The 13,708-nt window shown below is 38.6% G+C and overlaps 1 protein-coding gene across 3 annotated transcripts; it reads left to right on the top strand.

Moving 5' to 3' along the window:
- The first annotated feature begins 1,328 nt into the window (after positions 1 to 1,328).
- On the top strand, positions 1,329 to 10,944 carry lrrc56 (leucine rich repeat containing 56). 3 transcript variants are annotated; one of them, XM_086298199.1, is made up of 13 exons: positions 1,329 to 1,474; positions 1,669 to 1,841; positions 2,259 to 2,346; positions 4,115 to 4,175; positions 6,167 to 6,263; positions 6,709 to 6,906; positions 8,102 to 8,276; positions 8,364 to 8,594; positions 8,795 to 8,862; positions 9,452 to 9,594; positions 9,864 to 10,069; positions 10,222 to 10,537; positions 10,704 to 10,944. In XM_086298199.1, exons 2-13 carry the CDS (start codon positions 1,677 to 1,679, stop codon positions 10,864 to 10,866), a joined length of 1,911 nt encoding a protein of 636 aa, XP_086154325.1. In that variant the 5' UTR covers positions 1,329 to 1,474; positions 1,669 to 1,676; the 3' UTR covers positions 10,867 to 10,944. The 3 variants fall into 3 exon arrangements, with proteins under 3 accessions (XP_086154325.1, XP_086154327.1, XP_086154326.1); XM_086298201.1 differs by having other exon boundaries at positions 6,167 to 6,197; XM_086298200.1 differs by lacking the exon at positions 1,329 to 1,474 and adding an exon at positions 1,565 to 1,587.
- The last annotated feature ends 2,764 nt before the right edge of the window (positions 10,945 to 13,708 follow it).

A 13,708-nucleotide genomic window follows, 5' to 3' on the forward strand; every position in this document is an offset into this window, starting at 1 on the left:
CAGTAGGATGTAATTTTGAAACAAAATACCGTTATTGGTCCACTCCAAGTAGTAATGTTTCTAACCTTTTCATATTCAATTTCACAGATTACTTATTCAGGATTGTTGATTTTTTTTTTAACTGTATGTTTTTTTTCTTCATATTTTTCTGTTCCAGGTGCTGGGATTTTTTTTATTCCATGCAAGTGCAACAGTTGGCCACTCATTGTGGTTTTATGCTTGTGCTCTGATCCTTTCTGTAATTTTTTTCCCCTCCTGATCCAGACTTTCTTAATGTTTTTAGTTCTCTAGTCTTTCTGACGGTTTCAACAATTTTCTTTGGACACTGACTGATTTTTTTGTACTCATTTTGTAGCTCAGTCCATGTGCTTGACCAAGGCTGAGGACTTGTTGTAGACATAACCCAAATGCTTTTGAGGAATATTTTTTTTGTTCAACCACTCACTAACACTGACTGTATGAATCATTCAAGTATAAGAAATGTACCTCACTCGAGGCATGAATCAGCGTTGTGTCTAAACATAATTTAAATTGGTATTTTTAGTCTCTTTGTTACTAGCATCATTTTCTTTAGTTGTATGTATGACAAATGTCAAAGATAACACATGTTTAACGCAGTGTTTGATGTTTCCCAAAGAACTGTTTGCTGAAAACTTGGAAAATCGTTAATACTGTGCAGTGTGCCCCTAAAAAAATCTGGGCAATCTGGGGCAGTGGAGGACAATAAAAAATGTGACAGGCATAAAACGATTTACAGCTAATCAACAGAAAGAAAGACCAGGACCTAAGAGATGTATCTTGTCCTTCAGTTGATCAATCTACTGTTTGCTGAATCTTCATCAGAAATGTTCTCAGTGGCTGTCATGAAGGGAAACAGGGGGGGGAAAGGTTGGAGTATGCCAAATTACACAAGAACTGGGCTGAAAATCAATGGAAACAGATCTTATGTTGAGATGAAACGACTTATTATTATTATTATTATTATTATTATTATTATTATTATGAATGTAGAAAGGTTCTGTTAGATTTTGATCCACTAAATCGTCTGATTGGGAACAGCTTCATTTTTCAGCATTCTGATGATCCCAAACAGACTGCTAGTGCACACAAAAAAATATTTAAATAAAAAAGAAAGGCACAAGAAAACGTTATCAGTCCTGGATTGATCTCATCAATATCGACTGAATATTATCCAGTAACTACTGGATAATAGATTAGATGAGTGCCAACCATAAGAAATACCGGAGTGTACTACATATCCCAGGGAGCCACGGGTCTAACTGGGTCTAACTGCACAAACTGACCCCAGAGCCGCTGAATGGAATTCATGCCGCGGCTTTGGGGTCAGTTTGTGCCGTATCCAGGAAGTCGTCTGTGGTTGCCAAGGAAACTTTTGCTTGCGAGCCCTCAGTTGTAGGTTTGAATGTAAATGTATAGACTATCTAGTGACACAGACGGGAAAATTCTGCAAAAGGTGATATATATTCTTATTATAGATATAATATTATATTTCCGTATACACCAGCATGTAGCTAGGGTACATGCTGCTTTATTTAGCGCTACTTAGAATATCTGGCTGTAGAGAAGGTACTGCTCACTGCTTCCCTTTTGTTTCACAAGCCGTTTTGGTGTTTTCAATATAACTTTATGATTGTTTATTTTATACAGCGTGAGGCATGAGTTACTGTCATGGGTCTGTGCCCCACGGGGTCAGGTCTGGTACAGCACGGGTCCTGGTGACTGAGCTGAGTGGTTCAGGCTCCATCAACCCAACTCCTGCAAGTAAACCCTGTGAGGACTCTGAAACACCAGTGGAATTTTATCTCTCCCCGGAGAAGTTGGTAGGTACCTTTAAATACAGTTAGTATTTATCACCGTTATAAACCTCTTATCATGTTGTTTATACGTATATAATATACTAGTGAAAGCATTTAGTTAGTTTAGCATAATTCTAAATTGACAATAGTAAATGTTAGCATCTGGATAACATCTACCATATACATCTTGCCTGTATTATAATGCCTATTTTACTGAAATAATTTCGTTAGTGTTGTCTCTTATACTAATTAAAATCCTCTTTGATTTTTGCTTAAAAAGATTATGTTTGAAACTGAAATTGGGCAAAAAAAAATTCTTCAAAGATTTTACATCAAATCAAAGTCATGTTTGTTAATCGTAGCTACAGAATGATACAGACTACATAAAGTAAAGAGACAGTGCCCTTCTGCCCAGGTCAGCTTCTTATTCTCCTCCTACAGAAATTGCTGTGTGGCACACAAGACCTCTCTAATGTGACCTCACTGGAGATCTGTGTAGACACTCAAGAAAACACACTTGGTAACTTTGGTAAGACATATAACATGTCACTGATTAAATACAGTACTGTGCACTGTGCAAGTCTTGAGGCACCCTTCATTCGGTTATATTTTGCAAGAAATATGGGAAATAGGTGCAGTGATTCATTGAAGTATGTGCAAATATACACAAATATACACCACAATCAGCATTTGTAATAATCTAACAAGATTTGGTCTACCAAAGTCAGTATTTAGCATGACCACTTTTATTCTTCAACACAGTCTCAACTCTCTTATGCAAGCTTTCTTGTCATTTCTTTAAGTAGTCTTCAGGGTTCTAGAAGGACATTTCAAAGCTCTTCTTGGGAGTTTGGCTGCGTTTTGTTCTGTTCTTAGTCAACACGATCCCACACTGCTTAGGTAATGTTGAAGTCCGTGTTCTGGAGAGGCCATGGCATGTTTTTCTATCCAGGTATGCTTTTACAGCAGTGGCAGCGTGTTTGGGATCATTAGCATGCTTAAACATGAAGTTGTTGCAAATACAACACTTTTTAGATTGTGATCAAAATTGGCCCATATTGGTCTTTCACTGGCTTAAATGCAGCTCCAAACCATGACACTGTGTTTTACAGATGTCTGTAGACATTCACTGTTCTACCTCTCTCTTGACCTTCTCCATATATATTGATGATGACTTGAACCAAAAATGTCCAATTTGTATTTATCACTCCACAAGATCTGTTGCCACTAATTTTTTAGTCCATTTTTTTGTGTAATTTTGCTGGACTTTTTTTTTCTAATTTCTTAAATACATGACTTGTTGATACTGTTCCTCTGCTGTAGTTATTTTGCGGCTGTCAAACTGTGTTATCTTTTGTAGACTCGACTAAACAAATGAATTGTTACTGTGACAGGCAGCTTGTAAAAAAGTCCCTAAATATAGAAATTAAAATTGGTTCTTTTCTAAATTGTCTGTTGTGTAAGTTGTGTGCAGACACAAAACTAGTTCACCTCTTGAGTTAGGTACCTTTTTTAGTTGTTGAATGATTCATAGGTCAGTGTTAAGTAGTTTAACTAAGAAAATGATCAAGTACAAAGACTGTACTGAAAATAAGTAAAAAAAGCAGCCAGTGTCCCATGAAAAACTTCAGAAAGCTTAGAGACCTGTTGTTCAAGAATAATTAAATACAACAAAGTCTGGTTCCTTGAAGACAAAATACAAACAAATGAGGAATGGCTCAAGACTTTTGCACAGTACTGCAGCTGAATATGTAAAACAGTAAAACAATAGGTGTCTGTTTGTATGTGTACTTATTAGAACTAACTGTTAGTCAGCATCAGTGGTGTTATTGTTTTCTTTGTGTAGCCAAGGCTACAAAAATACAGTAACTTTTATCTCATTTAAGTTCAGTTAAACTAACGAGCAATGAGAAACTGTTAACACAATTTACAGTAATGATTCATAACAGATACTTGTAATAATCACAACACAGAACGAGCAGACAGTCATAAATTTCCACACCTGATTACCTCACAGGTGTGCCAGCCATCATTAGATAATGGTAGGGGGATATATTTACTATGACTGAGCTTTGTCCTCAGAAAAAATCCTAGATTGTGTAAGGCATGACAAACACTGTCTGTACATGTATGAGTCATGTTTTACCTGCCACTTCAGGGACGCTTTCTTTTACTTAAATGATGCTGAACATCTGATTAGCAAATAAATCAGGTGATAAGAACGAAATCATGTTAAAATGACACCAGTGTTACATGAAAATGAGAAAAATAGTTTTGTTTAACTAATTTTCTTGCAGGTGTCTACTTGCCTGGATTAGTGCAGCTAAAAATGAACAACAGCAGGATCCTGTCAGTAAGGTAAGTAAGACAAAAATAGTATCTTTTTCTTTACTTCAAAGTTTGTATTCCTGAGAAACAAATTTACAAAGTATAATAATTTTTAGATTTCCAAGATGATACTGATGCATGCTTCTGGTCATTTTTATCTTATTTTATACATGTTTCCAAAATAGGAAAACCCACATATTTCCTTGAAGAGAAATAAATATAAGTTAACCCAGAACAGAAAAAACCCCCATAGTTTAGTGAATGCTGTCGTGGTTTACTCTGTCATTACAGGAAGTCAAAAGTTATGAGCTTACCCAAAGAAGTATAGTATGGCTATAGTGACAAGGTTTTGAAATAGGGACTTCCAATATTTATGTGTGGAAGATGCTTGTTGCAACTTGTAAACCAGACACCATAGAGGTGAGACCTGTGTACAGGTTTAGAGATACACAGAGAACAGGTTAAACCACCTTTCTCACAATAGGATACAGAGGGGTTCAGGTACTATCAGATTTCAAAATCATGCATTTGATCCTCAGAAAGAGACAGGGAATATCTAAAGTTTTTCCTAGCTTGTCCAGTGATCATAGCTACAGCTGTTTCATCAAAAGTATATTGAAGCAAAGCTACAAATAGTTGTCACAGTAAGTGAGATGGAGAGAATATTTTTTACCATTACTGTGCAAAAGTCTTGACCCATCTCTCATTACTTTATATTTTGCTTCTCATGAGACAGATTTTCTTGAATGTGGTCTATTTAAATAAATTATAAACAATAGATTATGAAGTCTTGAAAAGGTTTAATTTAGACATCGGCAGTTTTTCACTCATTTTCAGTCCATCGCTTACACCTAACCATTTTCAGAGGAATTTTTTTTTGTTTGTTAAACAAGTTAACATAGAAATATGAAATATGTATTATTCGAGCATAAAAAATGCACCCAACTGAAGGAATGAACGTGAATGTTGTGCACATAACAGAAAGTTTAGCGAAGGAAGAATTTTTGTATCTGTAGGCACTCTGTTAGTAGCAGTCTGTCAGAAAAAACATAATCCGTTCCCAGTTCTGTAGTTGTATCTATGAGCAGATAATAAAAGATACCAAAAGATAACACAAGCAATAAAGTAATATATTTGAACCACCAATGTGATTCCCAAAGAGCTGTTAGCTGAAAACATGGCATATCTAAACATGGTGGGCAGTGTGTCTTTAATTAAAATAAGGAAATTGGACAATGACACAAGTGTTACATGAAAATGAGAAAAATTGTTTCGTTTATCTAATTATCTAATAATCAATATTTATGGAGGAGGACAGGAGAGATGTACAAGAGTTAGTGTCTATAGCCATCTGTAGAACACTGTGGAGGGCTCTGTCATGGTTTGGAGCTGCGTTTCAGCCAGTGGTGTTGGAAATCTCCCCAACACTGAAAGTGTTACGATCACAGAAAAGTACCTTGCAATGCCATCTGAAAATTGCTGGATTGACAACAGCTTCATGTTTCAACACGCCAGCGATCCCCAACACATTGCCAATGCAATAACTGCAACACTGTCAGTCATGGATTGGCCTCCCCAGGTATAACAGACTGTATTTATGTTCATTTCAATAAATCCCTACACCTACTTTTAATTTTTCCTAGCAGAATATAATAAAATGAAGAGTACTCTGAGACTTTTGCACAGAACTGTACACAGAGATAGATAGTGAACTGTCTGCTCCACCCCGAGAGCACCAGAGCAGAGCAGAGTCAGCCGGACATGCACTGGCTCTGATAGCATTTCCTGCTTTGGGTTGTGGGAATTGTAGTGGAGTTGGTGTTGTAGTGTAAGGTACACTGAAACTATTGTGGAAAGGTTCAGGCAGGGAGGAAAGCGGGAGACAGTGAACAGGACATAATTTTCACGAAGAGAAAGGAGCTGCAAGCTTCAGTAGCCAAGAAAGTATCCTTTTTTTAGCCATGATTATGTAACTCTCTTTCCTGCCTCTAAATCAAGTTTGTGTTATTTTGTCTCCCTAGAGACTTGGGAACCACCATCTCCCAACTGCAGGTGCTATGGATGTCTCGGTGCTGCCTACGAGATCTAGATGGGATTACTACTTTCTGTGCTGTTACGGTAGACTTTATAGGTTACAGGTGGCTTTGTAGGAACTATTCAGGAGCTTGGTAGCTTCTTTCTTTTCTCTTTTTGCAAATGTTAAAAAATGTGTGTACGGAACAAAACATAAATTGTGTCAAGGATTTTTGGATACATTTCAAATAGGCCTTCATACCTCAAACATTAATTTCCATTTGTCATAGTACCTGAGTGACCCATTTTTTCCCAAATCATTTCCTCGTTTTTGCGGCAAACACTGAACGTGCCTAGGTAGTAACATATGATTCAAGTAATTGAACTTTCGCTGTTTAAAACGTCCAACTGTCTGTGGCATGGGACGATACCACAGTGTGACTTGGGTCCAACATGTTTTTTTTCTTTAGTGCATTTTCCTTCTGCTGGTTCAGTTCATTAATCACACATTTTCTACCACTTAACACTTATTTCCTGTCCTTCTTCTCAGGAGCTGTACTTGTCCTATAACAACGTGTCAGACCTGAGTCAGGTTGGCATGCTGGAGAACCTGCAGCTGTTAGATCTGGAAGGGAATGACGTGGATGATTTAGTCCAGGTTCAGTATCTCAGTTTATGTAGCAAACTGGAGAGACTTACCCTGGAGGGAAACCCTGTCTGTTTACGCCCAAACCCTACATCAACTCAGGTATGAGTATTATGCGATGTGTTTGTCCTTTGTTGTTCAGACTTTAAGCGGATGCTCCTATTGCGATTAACATACCCAGTACATCTTGAAGCAACCGCCACAGAGTGGTGCAATGCTCAGAGTGGCAGTCTGGCAAAAGATAAAACGAAACCAAGAATGGTTGCAGCTGAATAGAGCTTGAGCAAGGAGCTGGGCAGAGTTCCTGAAAAGGAAGTGTTGTATTCATTTGATGTTGTAAATGCCAACTTGCAAATGCAACTTGTGGTTCTAATCGTTCAACAGTCTCGCCTGTGCTGGCTGTCAGCCCTGAAGACAGATAATCTCTAACATGTAATCAGTTTGTGCTGAGACATGAGAGCATGTGTGCGATCGCAACTCTCTGTATGTGGGTCCTTAACTCAACAGAAACACTCTGCTAGAGCAGGAGACATCAAAATACTCAAAAATAATTAGACATAACATACTGTTGAAATAGTATATATGTAAACATCAATGCTTTATTTTTATGTTAAGGTGCATTTTTTGGTTTCTGTGACAAAGCCTTAAACAGCTTATCATGGGCCAAATCAGTGAAACTGATTGTAGCTGGGTACACGGCTGAAGCTGCAGTGAGCTGAGTTTTTTGGGCCACTGTGAATGTGTTTATTTACACCCACCAGCAGAGCATTAATTAAGAAACTAGGGCAATGAGGAGAGATGCTGAGCTGAATATGCATTAGGCCCGTGCTTTGTAACGACTGAGGGGGTTCTTGGGTTTACTCCCTTGCCAAGTGATCACTCTTCATGCGCTCTGTCTTTCTCTCACTTCCTCTTATTTAAAACTCATTCTCCTCCTCTTTTCTCTCATTTTCTTGCTTTTGTTTACAGGCCTCTCACACTCTCCTTTTCATTTTCTGCATCTGTGTGGTTTGGTGAAACCAAAGCGAGGCCAGCGATTCACTGGCCTCTCTCTCGCTCTCTGCTCTCTTCCAAATGATAAAAGTCTAGAATTTATAGCAAATAAATAATTTATTTATTTGCAAGACTTTACAGACGCTAGCTGTTATGAGCTGGGATCAGCTTATGCTGTCTGGCACCCCCTATTTAAAAATACCACGTATTATTAAAAATGTCACTGTTGCAAAAAAATGTGATCTTGAATCTTGTCGTACACCTTAGCTCTGTCATTTTCTCTTGTTTCGTTCCTCCTGCCCAGATGGCAGACTACAGTTACCGGGCAGCGGTGAGGGAGCTGGTCCCTCAGCTGCGTTACCTTGATGATGTAAAGGTGGAGGAGGACAGGCTTAGCTGCTGTACCACCATGGGAGAAGACTGGGACATTCTCAGAAACTCCATTAGAGATTCTAACTCCTCTTATCCTGCTGGTGATGGTGTGTGTGTGTACTGTTTTAAATCCATCAACATGGTCCAGATATTCAGATGACGATTTAACAAACACCTCACTTTTGTCTTTGTAGAGGAGACAACCGACAGTGTACGTCCTTACAGCCGACCCAGTTCAGCCACATGCCCTTCTCCCAGCTTCTCCGGTGTCTGGGCCATGTCATCGTCAGGCACCAGACCACACTCAGGCTCAAGACTCATGTCAGCGATCAGGCCTGGAGTTCTCTCCCCTTCTGGATCCAGACCTGGTTCTGCAGACTCAGATCTGGCAGTAGTGGAAGCTGAAACCAGCAATCTGACTCACAGTTAGGCACTCCTGTGGTTGATCTCATTAGTCTTAGTGCCATTTCCATTTTATTTTGATTAGCATTACTCTGTGCAGGTGAACTGTTGGAGCAGTAAAAACAATCTTTGCTCAACAGTGCCACCAAGAGGACTTAATTGTGCCATGAAATAATGACAGTTTCAATCACTGATGCCTGTTTTACTCTGTCAATTTTTGAAGGAGCGGGTAACATCATCTTCTGTGGGAACCCAGTCCAGGCTATTCGAGCAAAGCGGCAAAAGTTAAGGGTAAGTAGCAACAAAGTCCTGCAATGCAGTGGAGAAAATTATTTGATCTCACTTAATAAATTATGAGATGTATCCATACACCACACGCTGTGATCCATATACATGAGTTATTTCTGTCTCGCTGTTCCCCATAAAACAGAGTCTTCATTGTCCACTAAGAGGAACAGCAAGCTTTATGAGCTTTGACAGGCCATTATGAATGCCTGGCACCAGCAGCTCGTCTCTTTAATGTCATGTCAGTATAAAAAGAATCAGCTAATTATTATCAGGCAGACAAACAACCTGAGAGGACAAGCATAGTGAGGGGTGATGGAGATGTGAGAAGGGTTGTGTCAGAAGAAGTTGACAGACGGGGCTATCACTGTCACCACCCTCTGATCTGTTATAACTGGCATAAATACACCCCACCACTGTCACTCTGCATCTTATTTATACCTTTCTGTCTCATTCAATCTGCCCTTGCTGTGTTTGTTGTTCCTCACTGTTTTTGCTATCCATAATTAATATGCTCTTAGGCCTCTATTACTTTAAGTTTCCTACCATCATCTATTACCACTCATGCTTGTTGTGCCTCTCTACTGTCTGATAGACAGCACCCACCAGGTCTACTTTCACCCCCCGAGACACTCCCATTCACGTACCAGAACACACATATGACCTCGAGGAGCCTGATCTGACAGAACGTGCTGATGTCTTTGCAGAGCTCAGAGCTTGGAAGGAACAGCATAGCAGGTATTACATGCTGAATTACTTTTTTAAAAACACATACATGTGAAAAATAATAAAAGCTACATTTTAATCTATATCTTGCCATTGCTGACCATGCAATAGATTAATTGCATATTAAAACAGTTGTCCATTGAATACCATCAGAGGGCTGTGGAGGATTTCACAAATACAAAGCCTCTTCACAGCCAGTTAAAATCGCAGAAGCTGTCGATGTGGCTATGTCTGAAGACTTGTATGCACATAAAACTAAATATCATCATTCTTTGTTTCAGACGTCTTGAGGCCATAGCGAAAGACAGACTGCCACAAATCTTGTCCATTCAGCACTCTGATGATGAAGAAGCCCGTTGTGATGAGGAAGAAGATGGCTGTGGTGCTATGAGGAGTGACAGCAGTAATGAAGAACATGAAGAGGAGAAAAAGTGTGACAACCAAGATGCAGCCTCACTAGATTTCACTTTCCAGTCTCTTTCCCCAGGTGAGAACTTTGTGAAGTTATTTATAACTTCATAAATTATAAATAAGGCTGTACAGAATAAAAGCAGTAATTGTAATGTCTGATCTTTTTGTAATGTAAGGAGAAAAATAACTGAATTATTTCAATTATTCTTATTGTTTGTTTATTTTTAGATCTGCTTCCCAGAAAAAACTTACCCTCAGATATGGCTCGACTGTCGCTGGTCCCCAAAACCGCAGTGTCCCCTTCTCCTCCTCTCAAAGGCAGTGCAACTGCTGTTGATTTGAAACCGCAAGGGATCCGTGCACGGAGGCTTCACCTTAGCCAGGCCAGACCACAATATTTACCTGAATTCAGCAGCGCCTTTGAAATATGTAGGACTTCAGGAGATACAGACCTGCAAATGAGTGTGCCTCCAATGACTCTGCCTGCACCCATACCGCACCCACCTCCAACAGCTGCCACAAGTGAAAGGCTGAAGCATTCACGGTATGTCATTATTAAAAAGTATCTTTATATTCAAATAGTCAGATTTGAAACAACACATTTTGTTGTAAAATGTTTAGCTGAGTTTTGTAAATCAGTGACATCACCATATTGTGATCTCAACTTGGTCAGTGGAATGTGGACATTAAAAAAGATCTCTATCTTTTAGTGTGAAGATGGACTCTGGTGAGCAGCCAGGCCAGAAGTGTGAGATATCCAAAATCCTCAAGAGACCAGCAATAACTCGCCCTCACACAGCCAGGGCAGCTTTACAGAAACATCACCAGCACCACATACTCCAGTCCTGCAGAGGGAGCTCACAGCCAGATTGACTGTTGACTGTCTCCTGTCAGTATGACTGCTCTTAACTGCTCAATTAAATGGGGTCTTTCCCCTTTTTCAACTCATCACTCAGCCGTATATTGATTTGTCATAGTTTACCACCATCGTTTCTTTTTCTCTGTTTTTTAAGAACTGAAGATACTGTTGTTGTTCACCAGTTCAACAGCATCCAGTGCTCACGAAGCTCACAGCACAAACAGTACACTGTAAAAAGAATAACCCTATTAAAAAAAAAAAAAAAAAAGATGTCCAATTGTCACATCCAAAATATTTGACTTCATAGAATCCAAATTGAGTCACTTGATATGACCTGATACTTTTATGTTGATATAAACAATATTACTAGACTTGACTGAAACTTTAAATTTTGCATTGATCCAAATTGATTTTTTTTTACATAGAACCATATTTTAATTATTGAACCAAGCTAATATATTGAAATTTAACCAACCCAATGTATTCACATCGAACCAAATTAACATGAAGTAATATGTTTGTGTTGAAGCCAGGTAATTGATTTACATATATTCAAACTATATTTTTTACATTTCATTTTATTTCAGTTCAAAAATGCTCTGCATTTCCTATAAAAAACAAGACAGTTGGCCAACCAATTATTTCAAAATTATTTATTGTTCCAAACCATTTTAACTATAATCAATAGAGAGGATTAGTAATATACAGATTTAGTGCTACGGCAGAAATGATTAGAGAAATGTTTGTTTTATAAAACCTGCAATCTTTTGAAAACCAGTATAAAACCTGCAATCTTTTGAAAACCAGTATAAAACCTGCAATCTTTTGAAAACCGTTGGATATTTTCCTTTACTGAGACAAAACCTCTCACACCACAGAACTGCTCTTAAATAGACTCTTAAAATATCGAAGAGACCGTAAGTGCACATCTCAGGATGCTCTATAGAATTTTTACAAATACAGCCCTGTGCTGTTTAGCTGGAAAGATGTAAAATATGAACTTCCACGAAGACTACCTGCAGTGATGGTAAAGTTCCTGATGTTCAATGTGTAATAGTCTCATATTGTCACTTGAGGGCACTGTGTGTAAATATTAAATCAGAAAATGAATCCATTGCTTCAACCACACTGAGCAAGCAATCCTTCAAACCTACCACCTTGACATGTGACATTCATTATTTTTTTTGTCTGTTTGACTACACTTACGGCTGGGGTTACCTCCATGCTACAGTAGTGCATGCTACAGTATTTGCCATTTAAATGTACAACATACAAGCATATTTCATATTTTACTGATACAGCAATGCCGCAATAGAATGAAAAAAAAATCAAGTCCATGTAGAGTTTATATGTTTTAACTATGATATAATCTTTGTTTTCCAAGTGCTATGGAGAATTACCCATCGCCTGCACTGTGACGGTCAATCTCAGACTCATTTGTTCTGAGAAACAACTGGAACTAACAACACTGCATTTGTGGAAATGAGGGCCAGAGTGGCAGCCTAATTCCTTAGTGGTTCTTAAGAGCAAATTATGCCGGGACAAGTTTGTTTTGAAGCCGTCACAATAATTATAACATGGAACTTCATTTCAAGGAAACCCCGACAACCAGCACAGTGATGTCTCCAAACTTGCCCGGTGTTTTGTACGAACACCTGACATAAGCACACACATACAGCAGGACACACAGGTAAGAACGCACGTCCCATATTTGTGTCTGTCGTGCGTCACTTATGTCCACAGAAACAGGATGTAAATAAATGACTCAAAGTACAAAAAAAGAACCACAGGATAGTATTGCGAATATTTCTGACCACTGTGCTGGTTTAAGAGATGTACATGCTCTTAAAGTAGGAATTTATGTATGTTTGAACATGTAATTGCCTACAGCCATCCAGCTGTTATGTAACACGTTAGTTCTTTTCTTATTTTCTAGCAGCACTTTCCATCAGGCAGCCACCCCATCTTTTCACATAACTGCTTTGTCTATAGGATTGTTTAATTTTCTCACTCCCTGTCAGGCTTTTGTAGCCACACTCCCATCCCTCTGGTCTCTCTGTATTACATCTCAGGATGCAGGTAGAGGAGAATGGAATTAAATGCAATGCCTTTTATGGTGGGAAAGTGGGATGGTGTCCACCTACTCTGTCTGAACAGTCTTGTAATTTATTCAAAAGGATCATTCTCCTAGCTTGTCAAGACTAGAAACGGAACCTGGCCTCTTCTTCACTCACTCAGTTATTACCAAATGTTGTCAGAAACCATAAAGGTGTGTTTCTATCTAATGTTTAGGGGTGGTAAACACTGTGGAAAAAAACCCAACAAGAAAATAATTAAATAATTTTGAAGTTAATTTTTTATGTAAAAGTAAAAAAAAATAATCCAAAACCTATTTTATTCACAACAGAACATTGATAAATATCTGATGTTTAAACTGAAACAACAAAGTTGGAACAGGCCTTGCTGACTGCTGTATAGCAGCCTTCCTTTTTTAAAACAACAATCTGCAAATGTCTGTAGACTGAGGAGACCCGTTACTAGATTTTTAGATGAGGAAAGTTTTTTTCCCCTATATAGAATTCTTGCTGCTCAATACTTTTGGATATTTCTGTTGGTTAAAGGTCTGGACTACAGGCGGGCCAGGTTCAGCACCCGGACTCTTCTACTACAAAGCCATGCTGTTGTAACAGTATGTAGCAAGACAGTTAGAAGCATTCCACAGACACCCATGCACTCCCGTAACATCAAAGATACAGGCTTTTGAACTGAGCAAATTGGGTTGTACATGTACTAAAAACAACAGATTTATTTGCCCTTAACGTCAAAAGACATGGTGCTTTTCTAAATTTAAAACCC

The sequence above is a fragment of the Aulonocara sp. 'chitande type north' Nkhata Bay genome, linkage group LG7 (genome assembly GCF_057382095.1).
Source record: "Aulonocara sp. 'chitande type north' Nkhata Bay isolate Kocher_YH1m ecotype deep benthic linkage group LG7, A_spYH_male_GT1.1, whole genome shotgun sequence".
NCBI lineage: Eukaryota > Metazoa > Chordata > Actinopteri > Cichliformes > Cichlidae > Aulonocara > Aulonocara sp. 'chitande type north' Nkhata Bay.

What these genes read in the sequence shown, in the direction of transcription:
- lrrc56 (XM_086298199.1), top strand. Translation starts at nt 1,677, where the DNA reads ATGAGTTACTGTCATGGGTCTGTGCCCCACGGGGTCAGGTCTGGTACA. An exon ending in ATCTCTCCCCGGAGAAGTTG is followed by an intron (nt 1,842 to 2,258) that starts GTAGGTACCTTT and finishes CTCCTCCTACAG; the next exon opens with AAATTGCTGTGTGGCACACA. An exon ending in TTTCCAGTCTCTTTCCCCAG is followed by an intron (nt 10,070 to 10,221) that starts GTGAGAACTTTG and finishes GTTTATTTTTAG; the next exon opens with ATCTGCTTCCCAGAAAAAAC.